The following is a 21,908-nucleotide window of genomic DNA, read 5'->3' as shown; positions in this document are numbered from 1 at the left end:
TGTGTGTGTACACACTACATACACACACACACACACACACACACCCCACATCTTAAAAGTTAGAAGGTACACTGATATGATAGTAGGAAAGAATCTACATGCTAGAATGAAAACTGACCTGGGCCCAAATCGCTACTCTCCCACTTACTGGAAGTATGGACTTGGATACATATATTTGACTTTTAATTTCCTTATTTCTAAAGCAGGTAATAACACCTGCTTTAGAGGATTGTTGTAGAAATTAAAGCACATGTATGTTAAGCCTCTAGCATGATGGATGGCACGCAGCAAACATTACCATTATCATATATGATTATCAAGCCAGAGCTCATCCAACACACAAATACCCATTGTAGTTGGTAACGATTCATCCATTCATCTATTCATGTATTCTCTGAATTACTAAAACGGGCCAAACAACAAGTATTCAAAGATTCAGAAAACTAGCAGCCCCTGTCATCAAGGTATTTTATGAGGAAACACAAACAGACATTCAACTCACTACAAAAACTACCAGCTACAGAACTCTGATACCATTACATATACACACACCTGGGGGGAAACACTTTTGAAAGTTAGGAACTGTAGACGTTTTCACTTTGGAGGTAAGTACTTTGACTAGGAGATAGGGTAGGGATGGAGGGATGGATGAACCGAGAACATGTGAAGTCATGGCATACCATAAAACACGATCTTCTGATTCTAATTTTCTACATCTTAATTATATCAGATGCATTTTATTAACAAATTAGAGTGAGAAGAAGGTGGAAGGGGACCTGGCAATGACTAATTGCTCTAATCTTAATTAATTTTGCCTAGGAAAATTCCATATAATTGTTTGTTTCAATCCAACTCCAAGAAAAAAAAAATGCAGAATATAATTTGAGTATATGTAATGCTATTGTTGCCCTTGGCTCCCTAGAGACAAGGCTTTAGCACAACTGAGACAATCTCCATACACATAAGAACAATAAATATTCTAAAAACTGTATCCCTATTTATTCAAGTCTACAATAGTCAGAAGAACACATATTGGCCAAGGTTTGATTCATTCTGACGCGGAGATAAAACCAGTATGTGGTAACATACAGAGAATAGGAAAACCATCCTTCAAAGCTATCTTGGGAGAGTTAAAAACAAAAAAAAAACAAAAACAAGAAATTTTAAAACTCTGTTCTGAATGTCAAAGTAGTGCTTCCATCAGTGCCCTTCTCATACTGAGAGAGAAGAAATAATTGTGCATCTTATTTCGTTGGCTCAGTTAACACAAAGCTCTGCTATGTAACTCTTCTAAAGAGCCTGCTACCCATGATCTTGGGCACTACAAAGGGTGTGTCCACTAGCTTTGGTCAGTGGTTGAGAAATAACAAATATGTGATCATTTCACATTTTCCAAAGCACTGAAGATATGTCACAGAGGTACTCAGAGTCCGCTACCAAGAAGTGAACATTCCGAAAAGACAGGAAGAGCAAAATTAAAATATTTGGTTTAGTACTTGGGTAACTGGTTGTTCCTCTTTCCAAAAGATGAAGGATAGGAGGGACAGCAGACACCTGCTGACAACGAGAGGCACCGTGAGAACTCCCCTGAGGTGGAAGCACCTTTGTGGATGATCTGCTGGGGATTTCCGTTCTCTTTAAAACTTTCCCAGAAGACGGTTTTTTAGGGACACTAGTCCGCCATCTTCCCAGTCTGCCGGCTTCCTGAATACGCTATTCCTTGCCTCAGCAACAAAAAAGACCTTCCTGTATTTTCAAACTTCTTACAATGAGCATATAATATTTTTATGTCACAAAAAAAAACTTCCATCCAGAAAAGCTATTTGGAGTAGATGCAAATAAAGCTCCCCTGGGCTCGTTAGTTGTGTTCATCTAACCATGCAGCCCACGTGTGAGTAAAAGAGTGGAGAAGAAAGCATCCGCTCCAAGAAGTTCTGCTGTCAGCCCTGCTGGCCCCCTGACTTAGCTTCTGGACGTTCTCCTGCCCAGAAGCTCCCAGCAGTAAACAGTCAGGTGAAATAAACATTGAGAGTCCCCCATGCTATTCCTCCTTTGGAACGCTCACTCCAAAAGTGTGATCATCCCAAGATGCGCTTTCCAGGACCAGTCTTTGGGCCAAAGGGCTATCTGTAGTTGGTGTCCTCTTCTCTCCATTTTTTTTTCCTATAATTATCTCTGTTTTGGACCCTCAGTCCAAATACCTAGGGCCCTGAAGTTCTCTTCTGATTATACAAATTCCCAGCTATACAGCCTCATTCAATCACAAACCTAGCATGCTTTTTTTCCCCAGCAATATCTCCCTGACAAGGAATCTCTGAAGATGTGTACCAAGTTCTTTAGCTAATTTGGACTCCTGTGGTAACAGCTAATACTGTGGAAGTGGGTTATCCTTCCTATAGTTTTTATATTTTATTAGGCGGGGGAAGCACAATGATTTCATCCAGATTACACATCTAAATGGTGGAATGACAGGACTTATTTGTAAGCTCACTTGAAGGCTTTGGTTTTTTGCTTGTTTGATTTTCACATATAGAACATCTTAAAAACCTAACTCAGAGCAGATATAACCCTGTGCTAGGTGCTGAGGAGACACAGTAGAATAGAAAATTGTCTCTGACCTCAGGTGATAAAAATCAAGAGTGAAAGACATAAAAAAAGAATTAAAATATGGTCTGACTGGTGCAGGAACAGAAGTGATGTCAAAGTATGGAAACAGCATTCAACAAGAAGAGATTTACCTCTAGGAGTACAGAGACTCATGGACAGTGGTCCGTAAGAACAGTTCTGTTGAACAAGAGGCGTGAACAAAGGCCCAGGGATGTGAGTCAGCAGAGCTGCTTGGGTGATGCTCGATATTTCCATGTGATGTGAACATCGTGTCCGTGCATGTCCAAACATCACCGTCTGACTCAACCAGCCAACGGGTCATGGACCTGCCACGTGGGTGTCTTCACCTGTTTTCCAGTATCTTCATGTTAGTTCCTACTTCTGGACAGCATCTGATATTATCAGTTCTATGGGCAAAGAACTGAAGTGAAAGGTGTTCTGGAATAAGCTCAAGAAAAAAAGTCAGGGACCCACCAGGGTATATGACCTTGGGCGTTGCATTTAAACTTTGCAAATCCCAATGATCATAGGTGGGCAAATACAGTGAGACTGGCTGGATAATTTCTAAGATCCTTTCAATTCCAAGCCCCAATTTAGGTCAATGATTTATCATATAGCTATTCAGTAAAAGGTACCAGTTTCTGCTCAAAAGTATCAAAGATGAAAAAACATAAAGCCTGCTTTCAAAAACCGAATGTGAAGCAAAAGAGAAATAAATATACCTGAAACAACAGCATAAGGCAGGATATGAGAGGTATAAGAAATGTACAAAATGCACAAGACAAAGGAAATCGTGGGACAATTTTGAGGCACAGCATGGAGTCCAGATGAGTAGAGGGTACATGAAAAAGCAGTAAAAAATAAAACCAGAAAGGTTTGCTGGAACTATTGGAAGAACACTTAATACCAGACTAAAAAATCCCCGTGCATCTATGAAACCTTCGCACGTTACAAAGGTGGCACTGCAGATCATCAGAAAAAGGAGGGAGACCCCTCAATGGTTCTGTGACAACTGGTTATTCACATGAAAGAATGAAACTAAATCCCTAACTCAAACTCTACACGGAAAAAAAAATCTATCCTAGGTCGATTAAAGGCATAAATACGAAAGACCAAAACTAGAAAATTTTAGAAGAAATACAGGAGAATATAGTTCATGAGATTTAGGCAAGATTTCCTAAGCACGACACAAAAGAGCATAAAACCACTGATAACATTGATTACATCGAAATTAAAACTTGAGTTCATGAGAACTTAACATTAAAAAGTCAAGTCATCAGAAAATACCATTAAGTTAAAAAAAAAACTGGGGGAAGAAATTCCAATCACACATTAACACATTAAAGCTTACTAAAAATATTATATATATACACATATATACACATACACATATGTGTATTTAAAGCTCCCTATAATTCAATAACTTATTAATTTAATAATTAAATTATCATTTTTTATTAACAAATAGAAAAATTGAGCAGAAGACTTGAGTAGGTGTTTTGTAGAAGAAATATAAATGGCAATGAAATAAATGAAACAATGTTTAACTTCATTAGTAATCAGGGATATGGAAATTAAGTCCATGGGAGATAATCATATTCTACCACGTTGGCTGATGTGAAGTGATGGGAACTCATACGGCTGAAAAATGCTTTGGCATATCTGGAAAATTTAACATGTTCATGCTCTGGGTCTTAGTAACCTACTCTCAGATGTATGAGAAACACTTGAAAAGTGGGCGCCATTGACGTGTACATGAATGTTCCTAGTAGCACTTTTCATAAGAGAAAAAACAACCTGAAAACAAGCCAAATGTCACTGAGAGTAAAATAAGTCAATTATGGTTTAGTCACAGCATCAAATATTGTACAGGAGGGAAGTGATTCAACAATAGTACATCCAATAACATAGCTGAAACCTAATACTGGGTGAAAAAAAACAATTGCTGAAAACTATAATATATGTCAAAAAGAAGCAAAAGTAAACGCTGTTTAGAGTACATACGTATTTGTGTAAAATAGTTTTAAAGACCAGGAAATGATAAGCACAAAATTCAAGCAATATTACTTTTGAAGGAGAACCAGAGGGATGGGAGTTAAAGAGAGACATACAGATGAGTTGTGTTGATAATGGTTTATTAATATGGTGGTAAGGGCACAGATATCCATTTTAAATTGATTTTTTTAAACTAAACTCATGTGCCACAACTGGTCACAAAATGTCTTGCTTTTGATTTCACAGACAAATAGGGAACCGTTGGCAGTTGTGAACAGACATATTAGAAACATTTGCTCTATTTGGAATTCCTATGCCACATTTCCTAAAACAGCAAAGAGGCACCAGCTGTCCCCGCCCAACTCCTTAGTCAACAACAATGGTGCTGACTGGGGCCCTGCCCTACACTGTAAGGAGCTATACTGCTTTCATCCTTCCGACACCAAGACCAGTACAAAGTTATTAACCCACTCATAAATGTGATCACTTATCATTTACATCCTGGCCCTAAAACATATTAGATGAGAATTAATAGGAATGTCCATTTGTGGGCCCCTGTGCTTTTGTTCAGAAGGGAAACATGGTGCAACCTCCAACCTTGGGTTCTTAAAACTCTTCTCCATGATTACATAATGTTTCTTATTTAATCACATCTCTTTCATGAATATCTAAGTTCTTCCGTCCTAGCAGAAAAAGTCTAGCTCCTAAAGACTGAAATGTTGAGTGCCATTATCCAGTTTCACTCATCCAAGTCACTTGAGATCCAACATGGAAATAGAACGCCTAACGTGGAGGGGTGTGCGAGGGAGAAACATGGGTGGTCACCTTTATCCCTTACACTTTGCCGTCTCTAAATCTCAAAAAAGAGGATCAGTTTCTACATTTGCTCACAATCAATCCACCCATTACACCAGCGGCTCTCAGGCTTTGATTCCCAAACTAAATATAAATCAGTGGATTTAAAACTTAAAAACATATAAACTTAAAACTTAAGGAACTTAAAAAAACTTAAAACTGAGGAACTTAAAAAAATATCTATCAGTGGATCCTCTCCCCTGAGATTTGGGCTCAACTATTCTGAGATGGCTTAACTGTTCTGTTCTTGGCATCAGCTTCTCTTCAAAATTTAAATTACAAACACACGTATTTCTCTAAATGGGGGTTACATTAAACTTTTGGTGCTCATTTTTCAATCTACTATGTTTCAGTAAAACTGTTTAAATATTAAACATCAATTTTAAACTTAAAAAACTGATGGCCACACACATTCAAAGCACCTGTCTGTGTGATCGTCTCACCTAACCCCGGGCGACAATACTAAAGATGTCAGCCTTTCTGTGAGTTTGAAAAACAAAATAATGGCTTTGGGTGATGACAGGGAATTTGTAGCTTTAAAACCTAATCACCATTTCCAGCAGCAAGATCTTTCACTGATAACTGCTAAAAATAACCAAACCCTGAATATTTTGACAACTAATCGCCAAGAATCTGAAGTTTTCGACACCCTCCACATCTAACACTTTCCCAGTAAGGTGGCTTCAAAGTGAATCATCATCATTACAGGGTCACCGGGGGTTTATAAGCTTCAGCTCAACTACAGCGATTGCATTTTACAAGTTATCACGACCGTCAGAAATGCAGAACTCAGCTTTAAAATAAAGAACAATAGAGAATGCATGAGAAGAAGCAACGGAGGCTTTTCAAATTAGATCCTCACTCTCTTTGGATGCAAATTCATGGCCTTTTGAGGGTATCACTGGCAAGCTGCTGCCAACATCAGAAGTTTTCTGCGAAGCGAAGCGTAAGCCAATCGCTTGTGCATCTTTAAAACCTTCTCCACCTACTGGTCCTCTAAGTGGCCAACTACTGTATCCATTTGAATAAAACCGCCTCATCACAACAGACCTAGCATTCCAGCTGGAAAGTGTTACCTTCTCGTCACACATGAAAATCCAGACTTAAACAGGGAAAAATGGAAATTGGAAGTAATTTACTTATCCAGATAAGAATTAGGAGTTGTGTGGCAAATACCGTTCTGAAGTTATTTCCTTGGGTGAAGCATACGGCTTCCTGTTCTAACTCGTGGCACTAACATCCCACAGTACAAGAGAGGTGACTGTCTTCATCCTATGTATAGATTTTTTTTAATAATTATATTTAGAAAGTATTTAGGGTCTGCTAGTAGACTCATACTGAACAAAATTGTTACCAAGGATGCAGAGGGTAAGTAATTGGAACAAAAGCTTGACTCACTGTAAATTCCATAAAAACACAAAATAAACCTATAATGTAGATATAGATAATGTAATATAGATAATAATGTAATACAATATCCATCAGCTCTACTACAATGAACCAACCTGAGCCCCTCAAATCACAGCCCCAACACTGTACGATTCAGAACGGTGCCAAAGAGGAAAAATCTATCCTATTTCAAAGGTATTTAGAAAAATATAAACATTTTAAATAAAAGGAAAGCATCCTCTAACAGAAGTGTAAAATGATCAATAGGCTTTAGTCTTCTGGTATCATTCTTTTGATTTCCTTGGTGCCTCTATCAATTGCTTTTGTTATTATGGGCCTGAAAAGGAGAAGGGGCAAGAACAACATTGAGAAAATGAAGATCTGGGTTCATGGGCAAACACTGACAGAAATGACCTCCTACAAGTCCAGCAAGGTACGCTGCTTCTCTAGACTTTTGTTGCCCATGTAGAGATTTGAGCTTCAGCCTAGAAATTTTAGGGCCCTTTCCAGCAATATAATTGTATGATTCTTCTTTACAAATGGGATGGAGAGGCACATAGAAACTCAGTGATCAAATTAGTGTTTTTCATATGTTAAATAAAAGGCCACTCAAATGCTTTTGATCTTCCGCTTTTAGACAACGCTCCTCAAATGCTAAAGGAACTTCTCTAGGCGGGAAAGAGACCAGCAACTTAAAACAACCTTGTACCTATATGGACTACTATATCCAAACCTCATGGAAACAGCAAACCCCAAAACTACGATACATACACAAAAAGAAAAAGAAACACAACACTAGAGATGGTCATCAAATCACGAGAACAAGAGAGGAAGGGAAGACAATGGACAGTGTGCTCCTTCACAAAGCTAGAAAAAGCTTTATAGGCAGAGCTCAAAGACAATGATTGAAAATGAGGACCAACTGACTCCCTGATCCTTTAAATCTCTTAACAAAAGGTGGAAAAAGTCACTGACTTGAGACACACTGGAAGGTTGAGTGCTGTATCTTGTGACTCTTGCTTAAACTAAAGGTGTTTTATTAAAATGATGTGAGAAGAGTTCAAATCTGGAAATTTACCATGAAATAGCATAGAGGTGGTTTCTGCTAAAAAAGAAAAAGTCAATCGAGCAGCCGTGGGCCCACGCACCCAACTGGGCAACAGTGGGCTGCCGTGGAGGATTCCAGCCCCCGCGGCCCTTTCCCACCCATCCCACTTCTGCTGCTGCGGCAGCATGTGTATGCATTAGTGTACAACCACTGATTTAAGAGAAACCAATACTGGGCTTCCCTGGTGGCGCAGTGGTTGAGAGTCCGCTTGCCGATGCAGGGGACACGGGTTCGTGCCCCAGTCCGGGAGGATCCCACATGCCGTGCAGCGGCTGGGCCCGTGAGCCATGGCCTCTGAGCCTGCGCGTCGGAGCCTGTGCTCTGCAACGGGAGAGGCCACAACAGTGAGAGGCCCGCGTACCGCAAAAAAAAAAAAAAAAAAAGAGAAACCGATACATAAAATTACACTTTTATTGAAGATGCATTCTTAAAAACGCTAAAGCCAAGGCTCACCAGCATCATTCCTGAAGTCCTACAAACTTGTCCTGAAAATTCTACTTTCAGAGTATTTGTTATCGAAGGTTTTGATGCCTATTTAAACGCCAAGAAATGCTTCCTGAAATGATAAAAAAAATACCATGAATAAAGGGTACTGAAAACGATACACAGCATCATAAAATGTTACAGCAGGAAGGAGCTTTCACGATAATTGCGTTACTTCTTCTCATTTAAGAAATAAAAGGAACCAGAAAAAAAGTGACATGTTGGAGGCCATGTAGCCTTGAACTTTGCAGCCCACCACACACTGCTGGAACGGGAAGGCCGTTTTGACTTGAGGAGGAGACAGGAAGCAAGAACAGACTGAGAGTTGGGGGTTAGATGGGAGAGACCAGGGAGAAAGAGGAACGGGAGCGCTCAAATTAAGAAGCTAAATTTCAAGTCAAAACTGTGTCTCCGTCTCGAGTTTAAGTGTTACTAATGGCATTTAAATTAACAGCATGGAAGTTTAATGATGTAAGTTTGCCATAATGATGATATATGACATTCTACTAATACATAATACATACACACAGATATCCATGCATTAAGCACTTATCCCCTTGACAATTATTAATAATGGCTGTACAAGTAATGGTGTTGTCTGCTGCAGGATATGACACGGGAGAGCCGTCTTTTCACATTGCTATCCGAGACGGATGTACATTTCAAGCTGTCTGCTAAACTTGAGAAAACAGCCAATAGGTTTTAGTTTTCATTTTTGTATTTGGGGTGGGTGGGTTTGTTTTGTTTGTTTGTTTTCTCCAAGGTGAGAAAAAAATGACAAACATTTTAAAAACCTTTCTTTCTTTAAAGCAAACCCCCAAACACTTAACATTCCACCCACACACCTCACACTGACAAAACCTGTGAACCTCCTGACTGCTTTTTTTTTTTTTTTTTTTTTTTTTTAATGGGAGACAACTTTGGAAATTCCCTGATGCAAGCTGCCGGCAATCACTGTAGCTGCTGGCAATCACTGTAGCTGCTGGTCCCTAGGTTGAGAAAGATACAAGGGTCACCTATTCGGATGAAGGACAGTTACAATCTCCTCAGCTCCTTTCAAAAGGCCTACAACACACATATTTCTCTGGCAAAGAACTTTATTTTGAGGTCTGTATTTTTTTCTATTTCTTTCTAAAATAGGTTAGATAATTCTTAAAGACACGTTGATGAAAATTATTATTGCAAGTCCAAATGCACTGTGCTACCACACATCTCCCAAATACCAATTAAAATACTTTAACCTTGTTCCGCAACTACACACAGAAAGAAAAAATAAAGCACAAAGTTAATAATAAAGACAAAGTATTTAGAGAGCGATGCAGATTATGAAGCCAGTACTGTATTTCTAAAGAGTGTCTGGTGTCTGTAATGACAACTTTAAAATAAAACTGCAGAACTAACTGTGATTTTTATTTAATGAACTAAATTTTAAATCCTTTGTTGTTTTTAAGGGACTCCCCTGGTGGCACAATGGTTAAGAATCCGCCTGCCAACGCAGGGGACACGGGTTCGAGCCCCAGTCCGGGAAGATCCCACATGCCGTGGAGCAACTAAGCCCGTGTGCCACAACTACTGAGCCTGTGCTCTAGAGCCCGTGAGCCACAACTACTGAGCCCAGGTGCTACAACTACTGAAGCCCATGCACCTAGAGCCTGTGCTCCGCAACAAGAGAAGCCACCGCAATGAGAAGCCCGTGCACCGCAATGAAGAGTAGCCCCCGCTCGCTACAACTAGAGAAAGCCCGTGCAGTAACAAAGACCCAATGCAGCCAAAAATAAAATAAATTTAATACATTTTTTTTTTAAAAAAGAAAATACTATTGTTCAGCAAGTTCCTCAGAACTTTGTCCGTACCCCTTAGGCCATACCGCAGTATACCATTTTTCATATATTTACAATTTTACTTGCCTCAAACCACTGCTGCCACATTTCCTACCATCCCCTCTTCCAGATGACACCACTTCTGTTCATAACCATGAGAAACCTAACACCACATAAACCCAGAAGCCAACAAGGTAACACTGAAATTTTTTACTCGTTTCTTTCTCTGTCACACGTGTTCATGTACCCATGCCCTGTCTCAAATACAGTGTGAGCAGAATGTTGTATGGTCCAACTTAAGTGCAACCAATCTATTTGGTAATAAAACAGAACGACCTCATAGTCAAAAAGGCCCAGAAACCATCTGGACACTCAGCTGCTGGTCCTAGTACTAGTTGTGGCTCTCTGTCTAGCCTTGGTTGGAAAAACCTCTAAACCTTAATTTCATCCTCTGTTCAACATCAGGGTCAATGTAAAAATCCAAAACAATCCAAACTGTGAATGCACCTGAAAAATGTCGAATTCCATGCAAATGAATTATTATGCAAAAGAGCCATCCGTGATAGTGTCACATCTAACACTTAATCATCTTTGTAGAATAATCTATCTAGGGACGTAGGCTTTTCAATCTGTTGGGCGGCGGGAATGTAAAACCCTCTTACAGTTATTTAATTTCTTCTGGCAACTAATTTTCCTGAATGTTTTAGCACCATATTGAGTAAATTTTAGCAATGTTATCCTCAATATTATTTATACCTTAACGCAATAAGCTTAGAGTAAAAATGATTGTTTAGCGTGTGCTATGGGACCAGCACCTCCAGGTGCTGGGTAAGTAACAGTAAGCATGATGGGCATTGCCAAGTAGACAAAAGTGTCCAGCAGCAAGGAAGGACCCAAAACCTAGTCCTACACCATGTTGTGACAACAAGGATCCAGCTCCTTGGCGAGCATCCCTATCCCATGTGAACATTCCTCTGTTTTTGTTTCTAACCAACTGTTTTTGTTCTACCTCTTCCTCAAGCGTAGCCTCGCTCTCTCAATATCCTGAACTCGGGATCGTTTTTAAATGCAGCGCCAGGCAAGAGATACAGTAAGATAAAAGGGGGTAGAAGCTTAGCAAAAATCTGACTTTGGGCAAACTGTTCAACTTCTGGGGGACTCAGTTTCCTCTTTCTTACAGAAATGAAGTAGATGCAGACATAAGTCCTCAATTACTTCAAAATAAAATCCAAGCCTTTGAAAATACTGCATCCATCTTTACAAATGCCAGAAGCAAGACGCTATATTACATCAGAATGGTACTCCCAGAATGTCTACTTGTTTTATGAGTAGCTCTAGGTTTTTGTGTGTTAAAAGTGACATGTGTCTTTGCCTATTCTTCTGTCACGTTTACAATATTGTTACATAGAATTCCACTTCGTACTGGCTTCCAAGTGAAAATCAATATTAAAAATCAAAAACAAACCCCCAAAACTTGAATTATTGTCATCCATGACCCTGTTACTCAAAGTGTGGTCAGGTGGCGTCATCTAGAAGTTTGTTAGAAATGCAGGCTCTCAGGCCCCTCCCCAGATTTACCAAATCAGAATGTGCATTTTAACAAGATCTACAGTGATTCAAAGGCACATTGACATTTGAAAAGCCCTGATTTGTATGTTTCAAATATTACCAGCTTAGCTTTCCTAACCCAAGATCATTGGGTTGCCCTTCCTCTTCCAGTAGATTTTATTAAATTAAATTCAAATAAAGATGCTAACTACTAAATAAGTACTGTGACGAGGCAGAAACCACCAATCACCTGCAAACAACTCTAAAAGGCATGCCACAAATTTCTTCACAGGCAAATCTTCTAGTCCAATATTTAGTAAATACATTTGCTTTTATAGTAAGTGAGTAAAATCTATGAATGATATTAAACATAGTTATTCCAGTGTTGGTTGGACCCTTGAAGTAGTCAGGATGACTTCGCTTTAGCCTCTAGTACCTCCTGCTTCCTTTGCGTGTCTGCCAATCACTTACCTTCTGGGATGTCTGCAATGTCATTTTCCCTTGGACTTACCTGAGGGAGAAATTACACCATTCAATCAGCAAAACAATGCATCTTGTAAAAGTCCATTCTGAGCCAAGTTCCTCTGTGTTGTGGTGAAATTACCCCCATATTATTCCTCCCAGCCTTACAAGGCCAGGTTCAAGTGGAAACATACACTTAAGTGCCAAGGTCTCCCTTTCTGGGGAGGAAGGCTCTTTTGCATTTTATGAACCAGAAATTTAGGGGCAGAAAGTCAGTATCTGCATTAAGTGAGGCTGTTACTGACTTCACTTGGAAGACAGCTTTTGGCTTCCAGCTTTCTTAATTAGGAAGGAAACTGTCAGAAGAAACTGATCATATAGGAAAAATACAGGCCTCCTGGTACTCTTGTCCTCTTGGAAACAATATTAGGAAACATTTTACATCCTGTTGTGGTCCCAGGTAAGCCGAGAAGAGTACTACGCGTTTTGGTTTCTACTTTAGCCCCATCAACACAACCCGAATACTTCTGCCCCTAATTTCTCAGTCCAGTGAAGTCCAGAGGGGGCAGGGGTGCTGAGAACAACATATGCGGTCCACACTGTCCTGCACACAAACCCACTTTCCAAAGAAATCCTCCAAAAGCACAAGAGAGTGTGCAGTGGATTTCTCACGTGGTCCGAACTGAAATACATTAACATCCGCCTAATTCTGAAAACTATCTACGCACAGCATGTGTATGCTCCATGCTCACGGTAAGAGCATACAACGCAATGTGGTACAAACAATTAAAAGTTCTTTTCAGAGTGGAAATGCAAAATAGAACGAATATCTATTTTCTGGAAATGAATCTAGCCATCTGCCTTGCAAGAGCCGCAGGAAGAGTACCCAAAACAGCAGAAACAGCAGCCTCTGGTGTTAACAATCTATTCTCAAATCTCATGCTTCACATTTCCCCGGCAAACAAGGCTAAAAATACAAGACAGGCAACAAATAGTCTCTTGGGTTCTGCCATTCCATGGATGGCGTATTCAGAGTAATATTTTGTGTTGAAATTCAAAACTGGGGGGGAAAAGCAAGCTATCATATTAGAAGCTGGCACTCAGAATTTTAAGTGTGAATCTGATCCCAAAGTATATTAAGCTGAATGGTGAGAGGATGGCTGTTTGCGTACAACATAAATCTCTGAGACGTATCTGAATACATTTATAGATTTATTTAAGCTCCTCTAAATTCTTCTCCAAGTCTCATAGTTATAGAGATATAATTTTAGTACTTATGTCACCAAAATATCAGACTCATTTTGTTTTCGGCACAGTTTAGAAAAGCGTCTTTATCGTGGGCTCTGGAGCCGGACTGCATAGGTTCAAATCCAGGCGCCACCACATACTAACTCCGCGGCCTTGAGCGAGGTACTTACCTTCTCTGTGCAGCTCTTCTGCTATCTTCAAAAGGAGGATAATAAGAGTGCTCACCTCAAAGAGTTATTTTAAGTTATGTTAAGTTACTTTAAGGATTATGTAAGTTAATGTGTGTAAAACTCTTTAGAGTAATGAATGGCACCTGCTAAAGACAGTCATTACTATTATTATCTAATATTCAAGCAAGACTGCACAAATGCCTTCTCTTAAGGAACAGGCATCACACAAAGAGTGGCAGCAACACGATGACAGGTCTCATGCCAGTGGTGGCCATGAAGCAAATGACTGGGTGCGCAAGCAAGCGTCTTTACCTAGAGTATGCGGCCAAGAATGACAGAGGTAAGTCCCCCTCGGTTATTCGGTCATGCTGTTAGTTCAAGAAGGCAGCAGAATAAGGAGGACAGAAGACAATGACACGGCTGGTCAAGTAGCACTGCCCAGTGTACGGGACGATCAGAATTAATGGCAAAGGTATAATCAAGGAGGGGGACACATCCGGGCTCTCTGTGAACATCTGTGCCTGCCGCTTAAGAGGACATCCTGCATCACCACCACCACCTTCCTTAAGAGAATGTTATGGAATAAATCTTTCTTCATACACTTGGTCTTCGGGATTAGACTGTTAACACGTATGGTCTGGGTCCCCAGCCTCCATATTTTAGAAAGAAAGAAAGACCCGAGGGAGTGATATCAAATATTCATTATCTCCTGAACGACCAATTTCTTGTTAAACCTTGAAAGTTGGCAGTATTTCAAGTTGGGTCCTTATTTGGTAGCAGGAGGATGATAAAACGTTTACAAGCCATTGAGGCAACAGACAGAAAAGTGCTTCTTCCCGAACTACTAAGACAGTGGGGTCTAGAACTACGAGACCCGCTCAGTCATAGAGTTTTGATGGAACTCACGGAGGATTCCTGGGGTTCCACAGGTTTCCCCAACCTATGGGATACCACTTAAAGAACCAGAGACCCACAGATGGGTCATTCAAAGAGTGAGGAAGAATGGAAGGCTGACATTACTATCTTTCCTGGTAAGATTATGAAAAAGGGTGACAGATGCTGCCACTATAGGGTCAGGTAAGAACAATGAATCTCTTCTTATCAGCCGAGATACTTAAGAGATTTCTTGAGCAGAACCCTTTGTCAGGCAGAAGATACCACCGGACTGCTCAAACGAAGAGTACAACCCAAGAGTCACAAAAAGAAAAACCCACCAAGAAATTACAAGAAAAGGCTCTTTTCTCATAGCCCTTTGGAGGAGAAGATTCTGGAGGAAAAAGAAGCAGAATGCGGGGTGGCGGAGGCAGTAATTATGTTCGTTAAGGAGGAAGTGAACATAGATATAAAACTGCAGGAACGAGGTACGTAGAAGTGAACATAGATATAAAACTGCAGGAACGAGGTACGTAAATGGATTTAAGTATGCGTAAACCATGCGACCCTATTGTGCCTATAAAACAGATGCGTATTTCTCTTGCCCTTAATGTATCACTATGGTTACCATAAGGAAGATTTCATTGTCCATGAAAATGTTTAAAAGAAGGACTTGTGTGAAAGCTCAGCCCAGCTAAGATCATCTTCCTCCCTGCCTTCAGACTGGGATATCTATGTACAGTATCTAATAGAGGAATCACAACCGGATCAACAGCAGTGCTCCTTTTTTTCAGAGAAGAAAAACAAATCAGTGTGACAACATGATGTGGATTCAATTAGCACTTGGCAGGTCATGAATAACTTTTAAACCCCCCTTCTTTTAACTTGGAAAGTGTTAAAATATACGTAATCATGGTACCCAAGCGCTTTCCTTACAGTAAGTATGCTATCCATCAAGTACATAAATCTCAAGAATTAAGTCTAGCTTACAAAGGAGGGAACCAGAACATGGGCCTTGGGCCACTACTTGGGCCACTACTAGTTTCTGCAGGCAGTCCCTTGCCCCGTGTATTTTCCTCGTTGAGGACATTCAAAGCCAATCATCTGAAATCTCATTGCAATTTTCAGAGGGTTTTACATTAGGTACGGAGGGAAAGAAAAGGGGGAAAAAAAGGAGTTGGTACAATGATCTTGGAAACAAATAAATGATAACTAATTGTAAAGAAATGGCTACTGAATTGTTCAATCTTCTTATATAATCAAAGCAAATGGCATAATTCTGTCTATCCTGTTGTTTCGGGAAGGCGGAGTACCTTGGTTCAGACCAACATGAAAAGGCTTGTAGAACAAAAAAACGATTTACTTGGATAAGTAAGAACACTGTAGAGCCAACCCCAGAGAATGCGGTGAAACTACTCGGCAAACATGTCCCCTGGGTGCATCTCATCTTGCTTTTAATGAGCCGGCACCTTCCTGAGCTGGGAGAACTTAAATAACTTTGAGACGCACCCTTTGTTCTGAAAACCCTAACTGTACCCACCTGTCCCAAGCCAGGTTCTGTGGCTTCACAGATTTTATAGCCTGTTTACTGCTCATTTCTTGGGGAATCTCTGACAGGTGCTAAAGGTAACAGGCTTTCTGCCCCAGAAAGTAAAATACCACAAGGGAAATATTAGTCAGATGTACTGCTCCACTCCATGTGTCTTGAACATTACTATGATCTGTGCAAGACATTTGTTGTAAATAAGCCTGCGGAGTGTACAGTGTGTTTTCCAGGAGTCCTTTGAAGAACAGCTTGCAGACAGGAGGTGCTAGCCTTAGTTTCACAGCCAGCAAAACTCCATCCAAGAGGCTTTTGGCAGGTCCGCACCTCTTGTTTCAAGCTGGCTTCAAGACAGCCCCACCAACCAAATTCCAAGGGTCAGTATGTGGAGTCAGTCATTCTTTAGGTGTTCAGCATAGAACAGCAAGTGGAAACTCAGACATTTAAATCAACACTCAGAAAAGGCCCGCTTTCCCTCCTAATAGTGTATTAAAAACAACTCAGAGCTGACTTTGCAAGGAGGCATTCTCTGTAGTAAATTAAATGGCTGAAGCTTGTGTTTCTCCCAGCGAGGAAAGGAACTATGCTTCACCATCACCTAGTGTGTGCAATCACTTGAGGCTCATTTTTAAACCTTTCCTGCTTTTTAAAAAGCCTGCTCCATTAAAAAAAGCACAAAAACCAAAAACTTTTCAGGAAATGAAATGCAAATAGTCACTGAACAGGATCATAAAAGGGAAAAACCTCTATCCACTTTTTTCTTTTTTTAATTCTTCATTCCAGACAGCACGACTGCTTTTAACACACCGTTAGCTTTTATAAAAATGAGATTACACTGGTTTTTCTGTGATCGTCCTCAACCCTTTCCACCCTTTCCTGTCTCCCGGCTACTCACAATACGTTCAAGGTAGAGGTAAGGTGGGCAGATCAGTTTCATCCCTCGCCAGTCAAGCGTTAGGTAAATCATTTAAGGCAATTACAAATTCTAAGCCTAATGGATGACACCTAGGAATAAAGAAAGAGCGGGAAGGAAGAGCTTCCGGATGATTTCAAGGGTAAAGCCACAGTCCTCAAGCTACGTGTAAACTGCCTCTGATCAGCTTCAAAGCAAGTCCGCGGTTTTAAGTTCATGCTTCCAGTCCTCGCTCAAGGTGGAGCTGAAACCAGGTGCAGAATGTCACTCTGCCGGAGCCCAGAGGATCCAGGAAAAATGGGGTCTACGTTTCTAAGTCGGAAAGAAGCTGCGGCTTCCCATCCGCTCAGGGGGCCCCGCGCTCACGCGCTCCCGGGATGGAGCCGGCACCGGGCAGGGAGAGGAGGCGCCGGGTGGGCGGCCTCGGGCCAACTGCTAACCCGGTGGGGCACTGCCGGCGCAGTTAAACGCGGACGGTACACGCCGCTCTCCCGAGCTCCCGCACACCGCGGCCTCCTCGAAAGAAAGCCCACTGCTGCCCAGGACCTCGGGCTGCTGTCGCCCGAGAGGTGTCGAGCTTCGCGGACTTCAGCCTGGGTGCTGCTCCCCCAGAGAAAAGGCGCACTCTCCATTCAAGAGCACCCTCCAGAGACTCTCATCACCCGGCGCTCCTCCCCAGGAACTCTCGAACACCCCTACGGGCGCCCACCCGTGAACGATCTCGCCACGGAAGGAAGTGAAGAGGACTGGGGGGAGCGAGATTGGAGTGAAGAGGTGGGGACTCCAGTCTGCAGCAATTGGGGAGGGCTCGGAAAATGCAGCAAACGACGAGAGGAAAAGAAGGGTAGGGGCCCCGGTCCCAGCAACCTGTAGGGCTGCGACTGATCGCGAACTTGGGGTGGGAGACAATGGTCCCCTCGGAGGTCCTCCGCCCGAGTCCCACCCCGCTGCGCTCAGCGCGCGGAGAGGTGCAGGGCGCAACTTGGGAAGCCAACGCCATAGGTGCGGGTCCCGCTCGGCCGCCTCGCCCCCGGCTCCGCCTCCCGCTCGACCCCGCGCTTACCTCGGGCAGCCGCAGCCCCCGCCGCCCAGAAGCAGAGCCCCAGCCAAGGGAGCCACCGGCGCGCCCCTCCAGCGCCTCCTCTTGCGGCGGCCGCTCTCCGCATGCTGCTTGCCCCGCTCGGGAGTACGGATCCTCTTCTGCGCCCCGGCAGCCCGGGAGAAAGGCACGGCGAGCCAGGGGCCGAAGCAAGTGGGTCCCGGGGGGCTTCGGCGAGTGACTGCTCCACCGCCGCTCCCTACAGCAGCAGGGCAGGGCGTTCCGAGCCGCCGCGCGCTGGGCACCCAGAGGATGCGCGCGTCCCCATAGCCTCCCACGGCGGGGCGACCGCTGCCGCCACGGTCACTGCCCGAGTCACCCACCGTCCCTGCCGCACTGCCCGCTCGCGGCGTTCCAGCCGCCGCCGGGTTCCGGACTAGGGAGCGGAGAAAGGAACCCGCAAAGCTAATGAGACACCCCCCCAGAGGCCGCCCCTTCTCCCCTCCGAGAGGCAACCAATGAGCCGGGCCGGGGCGGGGCGGCGGCGGCGGCGGGGCTGGCGGGCGGCGCGGGGCGGGGCGGGGCGGCGTGGGGCGGGGCTGGCGGCAGGGAGGCGCAGGTGAGCCCCGCGGCGACTGCGCGCCACCCCAGGTGCCTCCGCGAGCTCCGGAGCAGGACCGCCGCTGGGCTTGCGGAGGTCACGCTCGCTCCAAGATGGGAGCAAAGCCTGCGGGCCTCTTGGAGGCGAACCCAGCGCGGAAAGATGTGGGCATCTCGGCAGCCTGAGTCTGCTGCTTCCTGCAAACCACTGTTTCGTTCAACTTTGAGCCCTTTCACAGCCCTGCCCCTCTTGCTTCCATTTTTAAAAATCAGACCAGACACCACTCCAGAAAAATTCAAAAAAAAAAAAAAAAAGACAAATGCCAAGTGGAAAAAAATAGCACTGGAATAAACCCATTATTGCAACTAAGCTAAATGCGCATGCATGTACATAAAGAGGTGGGGAAGTCATGGGTGCATGAGGGGTATGTGATCGATTTTTATTTTTTCTTTTTTTCCCCAATTCCCTTGTCTGTGGTCCTAATCACTCAGGAAGCCCCCAAAATTTCAGAAAGCTCTTTCGTTTCTGATGGCTCCTGTTTCGTTTAAATCTGGGCCCTGGCAATTGCCTTCCTCCTAAGTATCAGGGAAAGGAAGTCGTGCTGGGCCTTTGTCATGAGAAGGAAAGACTTCTTAAAAGTGTGGTTTGTTTTGAATAGGTTGTCAAATCTTCATTTCCCTGCTTTTGAAAGTACCTCCCGGTTGCCTCTTATTCTCCCATTTGCAGAAGGAGTCATTTAAGAGAGATTGCCTCGGGCCACACAGTTTCAGAGCAAAGAACACGCTTGGGGGGTTGGCCCTGAGTTCAAGGCTCCATAGTCAGAGCACCATATTCGAGCCCCCAGAATGATGCCAGAACTTAGCTGGTCAGAATACGTGTCCCCTTTTGCCTGGTGGACCCCAATAGAAAATGAAATCTTGGTTTGAAAGAAAGACAGCGTTCCCAACACCTCCCCACTGCCCACAGTCAATATCAATACAGTACTTTCAAAAAGTCCCTCTATCTGGTCAAAGTACCACCTGACCCGAAACACGTTTCTCTGGAGAATAAACAGTTTAAAGTGAGGTAATAGTTCTGGATGAGGTAATTGCGCTAAGTCGCTTTCTTCCTAGGAAAAAGAGGATGATAGGCAGGAAGATTGATTCCCTGATAAGCACATATGCCATCCCTCTCCTGAGTGCCACCAGACACGTGACTGTCAGCAATTGCTTCCTCCGGTCTTCTGACCCTCAATAAAAGGTTTGGGACCTGGTCAAGAAAACCAAGCTCTGGGGAATGAAGGCTTCAAAGCAAAGACTGATGTGGGGTGGGCTAGGGACTCGCCTGAAAATCTCTTTAGAATCTTGGTAAATGAGGGTTTTGTCCTTTTCCTCTGAGAAGGTGAACTGGGAATTAATCTACCAAATATGCTTTACCTGTCCTCTGGAAAATAGTCATTCATCCTCTGACTTTCTTTATTCTTCAAGACCATGTGGCAGTTATACCACAAAATGAGTATTTTCTTAAAGAAAAAAAAGAGAAAAGAAAGAAAAAGGGAATTACTGTGTTTCTCCAAAATAGTATTTAAGTATTACTACTGTCTCCAAAGGGGAGCAAAAGTAAAAACAATTTTATTTTGAAAAAATATCTAGGAAATAGATGAGCTAATAAGGTTAATAAGTGAGATTATTAAGTCAAGTAAAATTGTGATGACAGTTAAGAGAGAAGGAAAGGAAACTAAGAACCTTTGAATACATATGCTGCTCAAGGAATGGGATATACACACACACACACATACATATACAAATATATATATTGTTATGCATATAAATACTTGTTATATGTAATTGTTGTTGTTTTTTAGAGCAGAAGCGAATCCAGGAAGTCAGGTACTATTATCCCTGTTGGGCAGACAAGGAGAGTCAGGCTGAGTAGAGAGTGATTCACCCAAGGTCACATAACCAAGGGGCTGAACATTAAGAATGAGGCACCAGGGACTTCTGTGGTGGTCCAGCAGTTAAGACTCCGTGCCCCCAGTGCAGGGGGCCCGGTTCAATCCCTGGTCAGGGAACTAGAGCCTGCACGACACAACTAAGAGCCTGCATGCTGAAACTAAAGATCCCGCACACCACAAGGAAGATCCCCTGTGCTGCAACTAAGACCCAGCACAGCCAAATAAATATTTTTTTAAAAAGGGGGGGGCTTCCCTGGTGGCACAGTGGTTGAGAATCTGCCTGCCAATGCAGGGGACACGGGTTCGAGCCCTGGTCTGGGAAGATGCCACATGCCACGGAGCAACTAGGCCCGGTGAGCCACAACTACTGAGCCTGCGCGTCTGGAGCTTGTGCTCCGCAACTGGAGAGGCTGCGACAGTGAGAGACCCGCACACCGCGATGAAGCGTGGCCCCCGCTTGCCGCAACTAGAGAAAGCCCACGCACAGAAGCGAAGACCCAACACAGCCAAAAATAATTAATTAATTAATTAATTTTTAAAAAAAGAATGAGGCACCAGCTTGCACAATTCTAAACCCAAGATGAAGTTTGAAGTCCTGTCCGTTCCACTGAGTTTTCCAGAGATGAGACATTCTGCCTCGTTCTCCTCAGTACTGTTTAGCAACTGGGTTGGGAGAGGTTCGGTCTTCAGTATTACCACACCTATTACAGACCATATATTCATTATACATCTTGTACTAACTATGTTTCACATGTCAATACACCCTGTATTAATCTAATTCTGGCTATTTTAAAAGATGCAGGAATTGTACTCCATTGCATTTGGAAAAATATCCATATCCATCTGGAGAAATACATTGAGTAGTCAACAACTGGGATCATAGTCTCTGGCCAAGGAGCAGCCTGGAAGAACTGACCTGAGAATCAGGAAACCAGGTGCTGGGCCCTGACACTGCCAGGGACTGTGTGGCTTAGGGCAAGTCAACAGCTCCTAGTCTCAGTTTCTTCATCTGTAAAATGGGAGTGTTTCACTAGATGAGCTTAAGATCAACCCTATATAAGATCCATCATTTTCAACTTTAGCACATTATAATTTTGAATGCTCCATACAACCAAGTTGGAAATTAAGCCACTTCTTCTGAAATTGGGACAATTATGTGACAAATGCATTGTGTTCTAGAGAAATGATTTTGGATCATAGCCAACCTATAAGTATTAGCTATAACCAAGTAATATTAATTTAATGAATAGGCTTAGTAAAATGTTTTGCTCCATTCTTTGCTGCTTGAGTTGACTATGACTGTTTTCTAACAATTGATATT

At 42.8% G+C, this 21,908-nt stretch overlaps 1 protein-coding gene across 1 annotated transcript in view; it reads right to left on the bottom strand.

The window, feature by feature from the left end:
• Window positions 1-18,180, bottom strand: part of UNC5D (unc-5 netrin receptor D) — a 591,157-nt gene extending 572,977 nt beyond the window's left edge. The window contains exon 1 of the mRNA XM_032618440.1: window positions 18,078-18,180. Within this exon, the coding sequence (XP_032474331.1) occupies window positions 18,078-18,180 (103 nt within the window). The remainder of the gene's footprint in view (window positions 1-18,077) is intronic.
• Window positions 18,181-21,908: the final 3,728 nt, after the last annotated feature.

This window comes from Phocoena sinus, chromosome 21 (genome assembly GCF_008692025.1).
Source record: "Phocoena sinus isolate mPhoSin1 chromosome 21, mPhoSin1.pri, whole genome shotgun sequence".
Lineage (NCBI taxonomy): Eukaryota > Metazoa > Chordata > Mammalia > Artiodactyla > Phocoenidae > Phocoena > Phocoena sinus.
The sequence above is the reverse complement of the archived record's forward strand: the minus strand, read 5'-3'. Positions and strand labels throughout refer to the sequence as shown.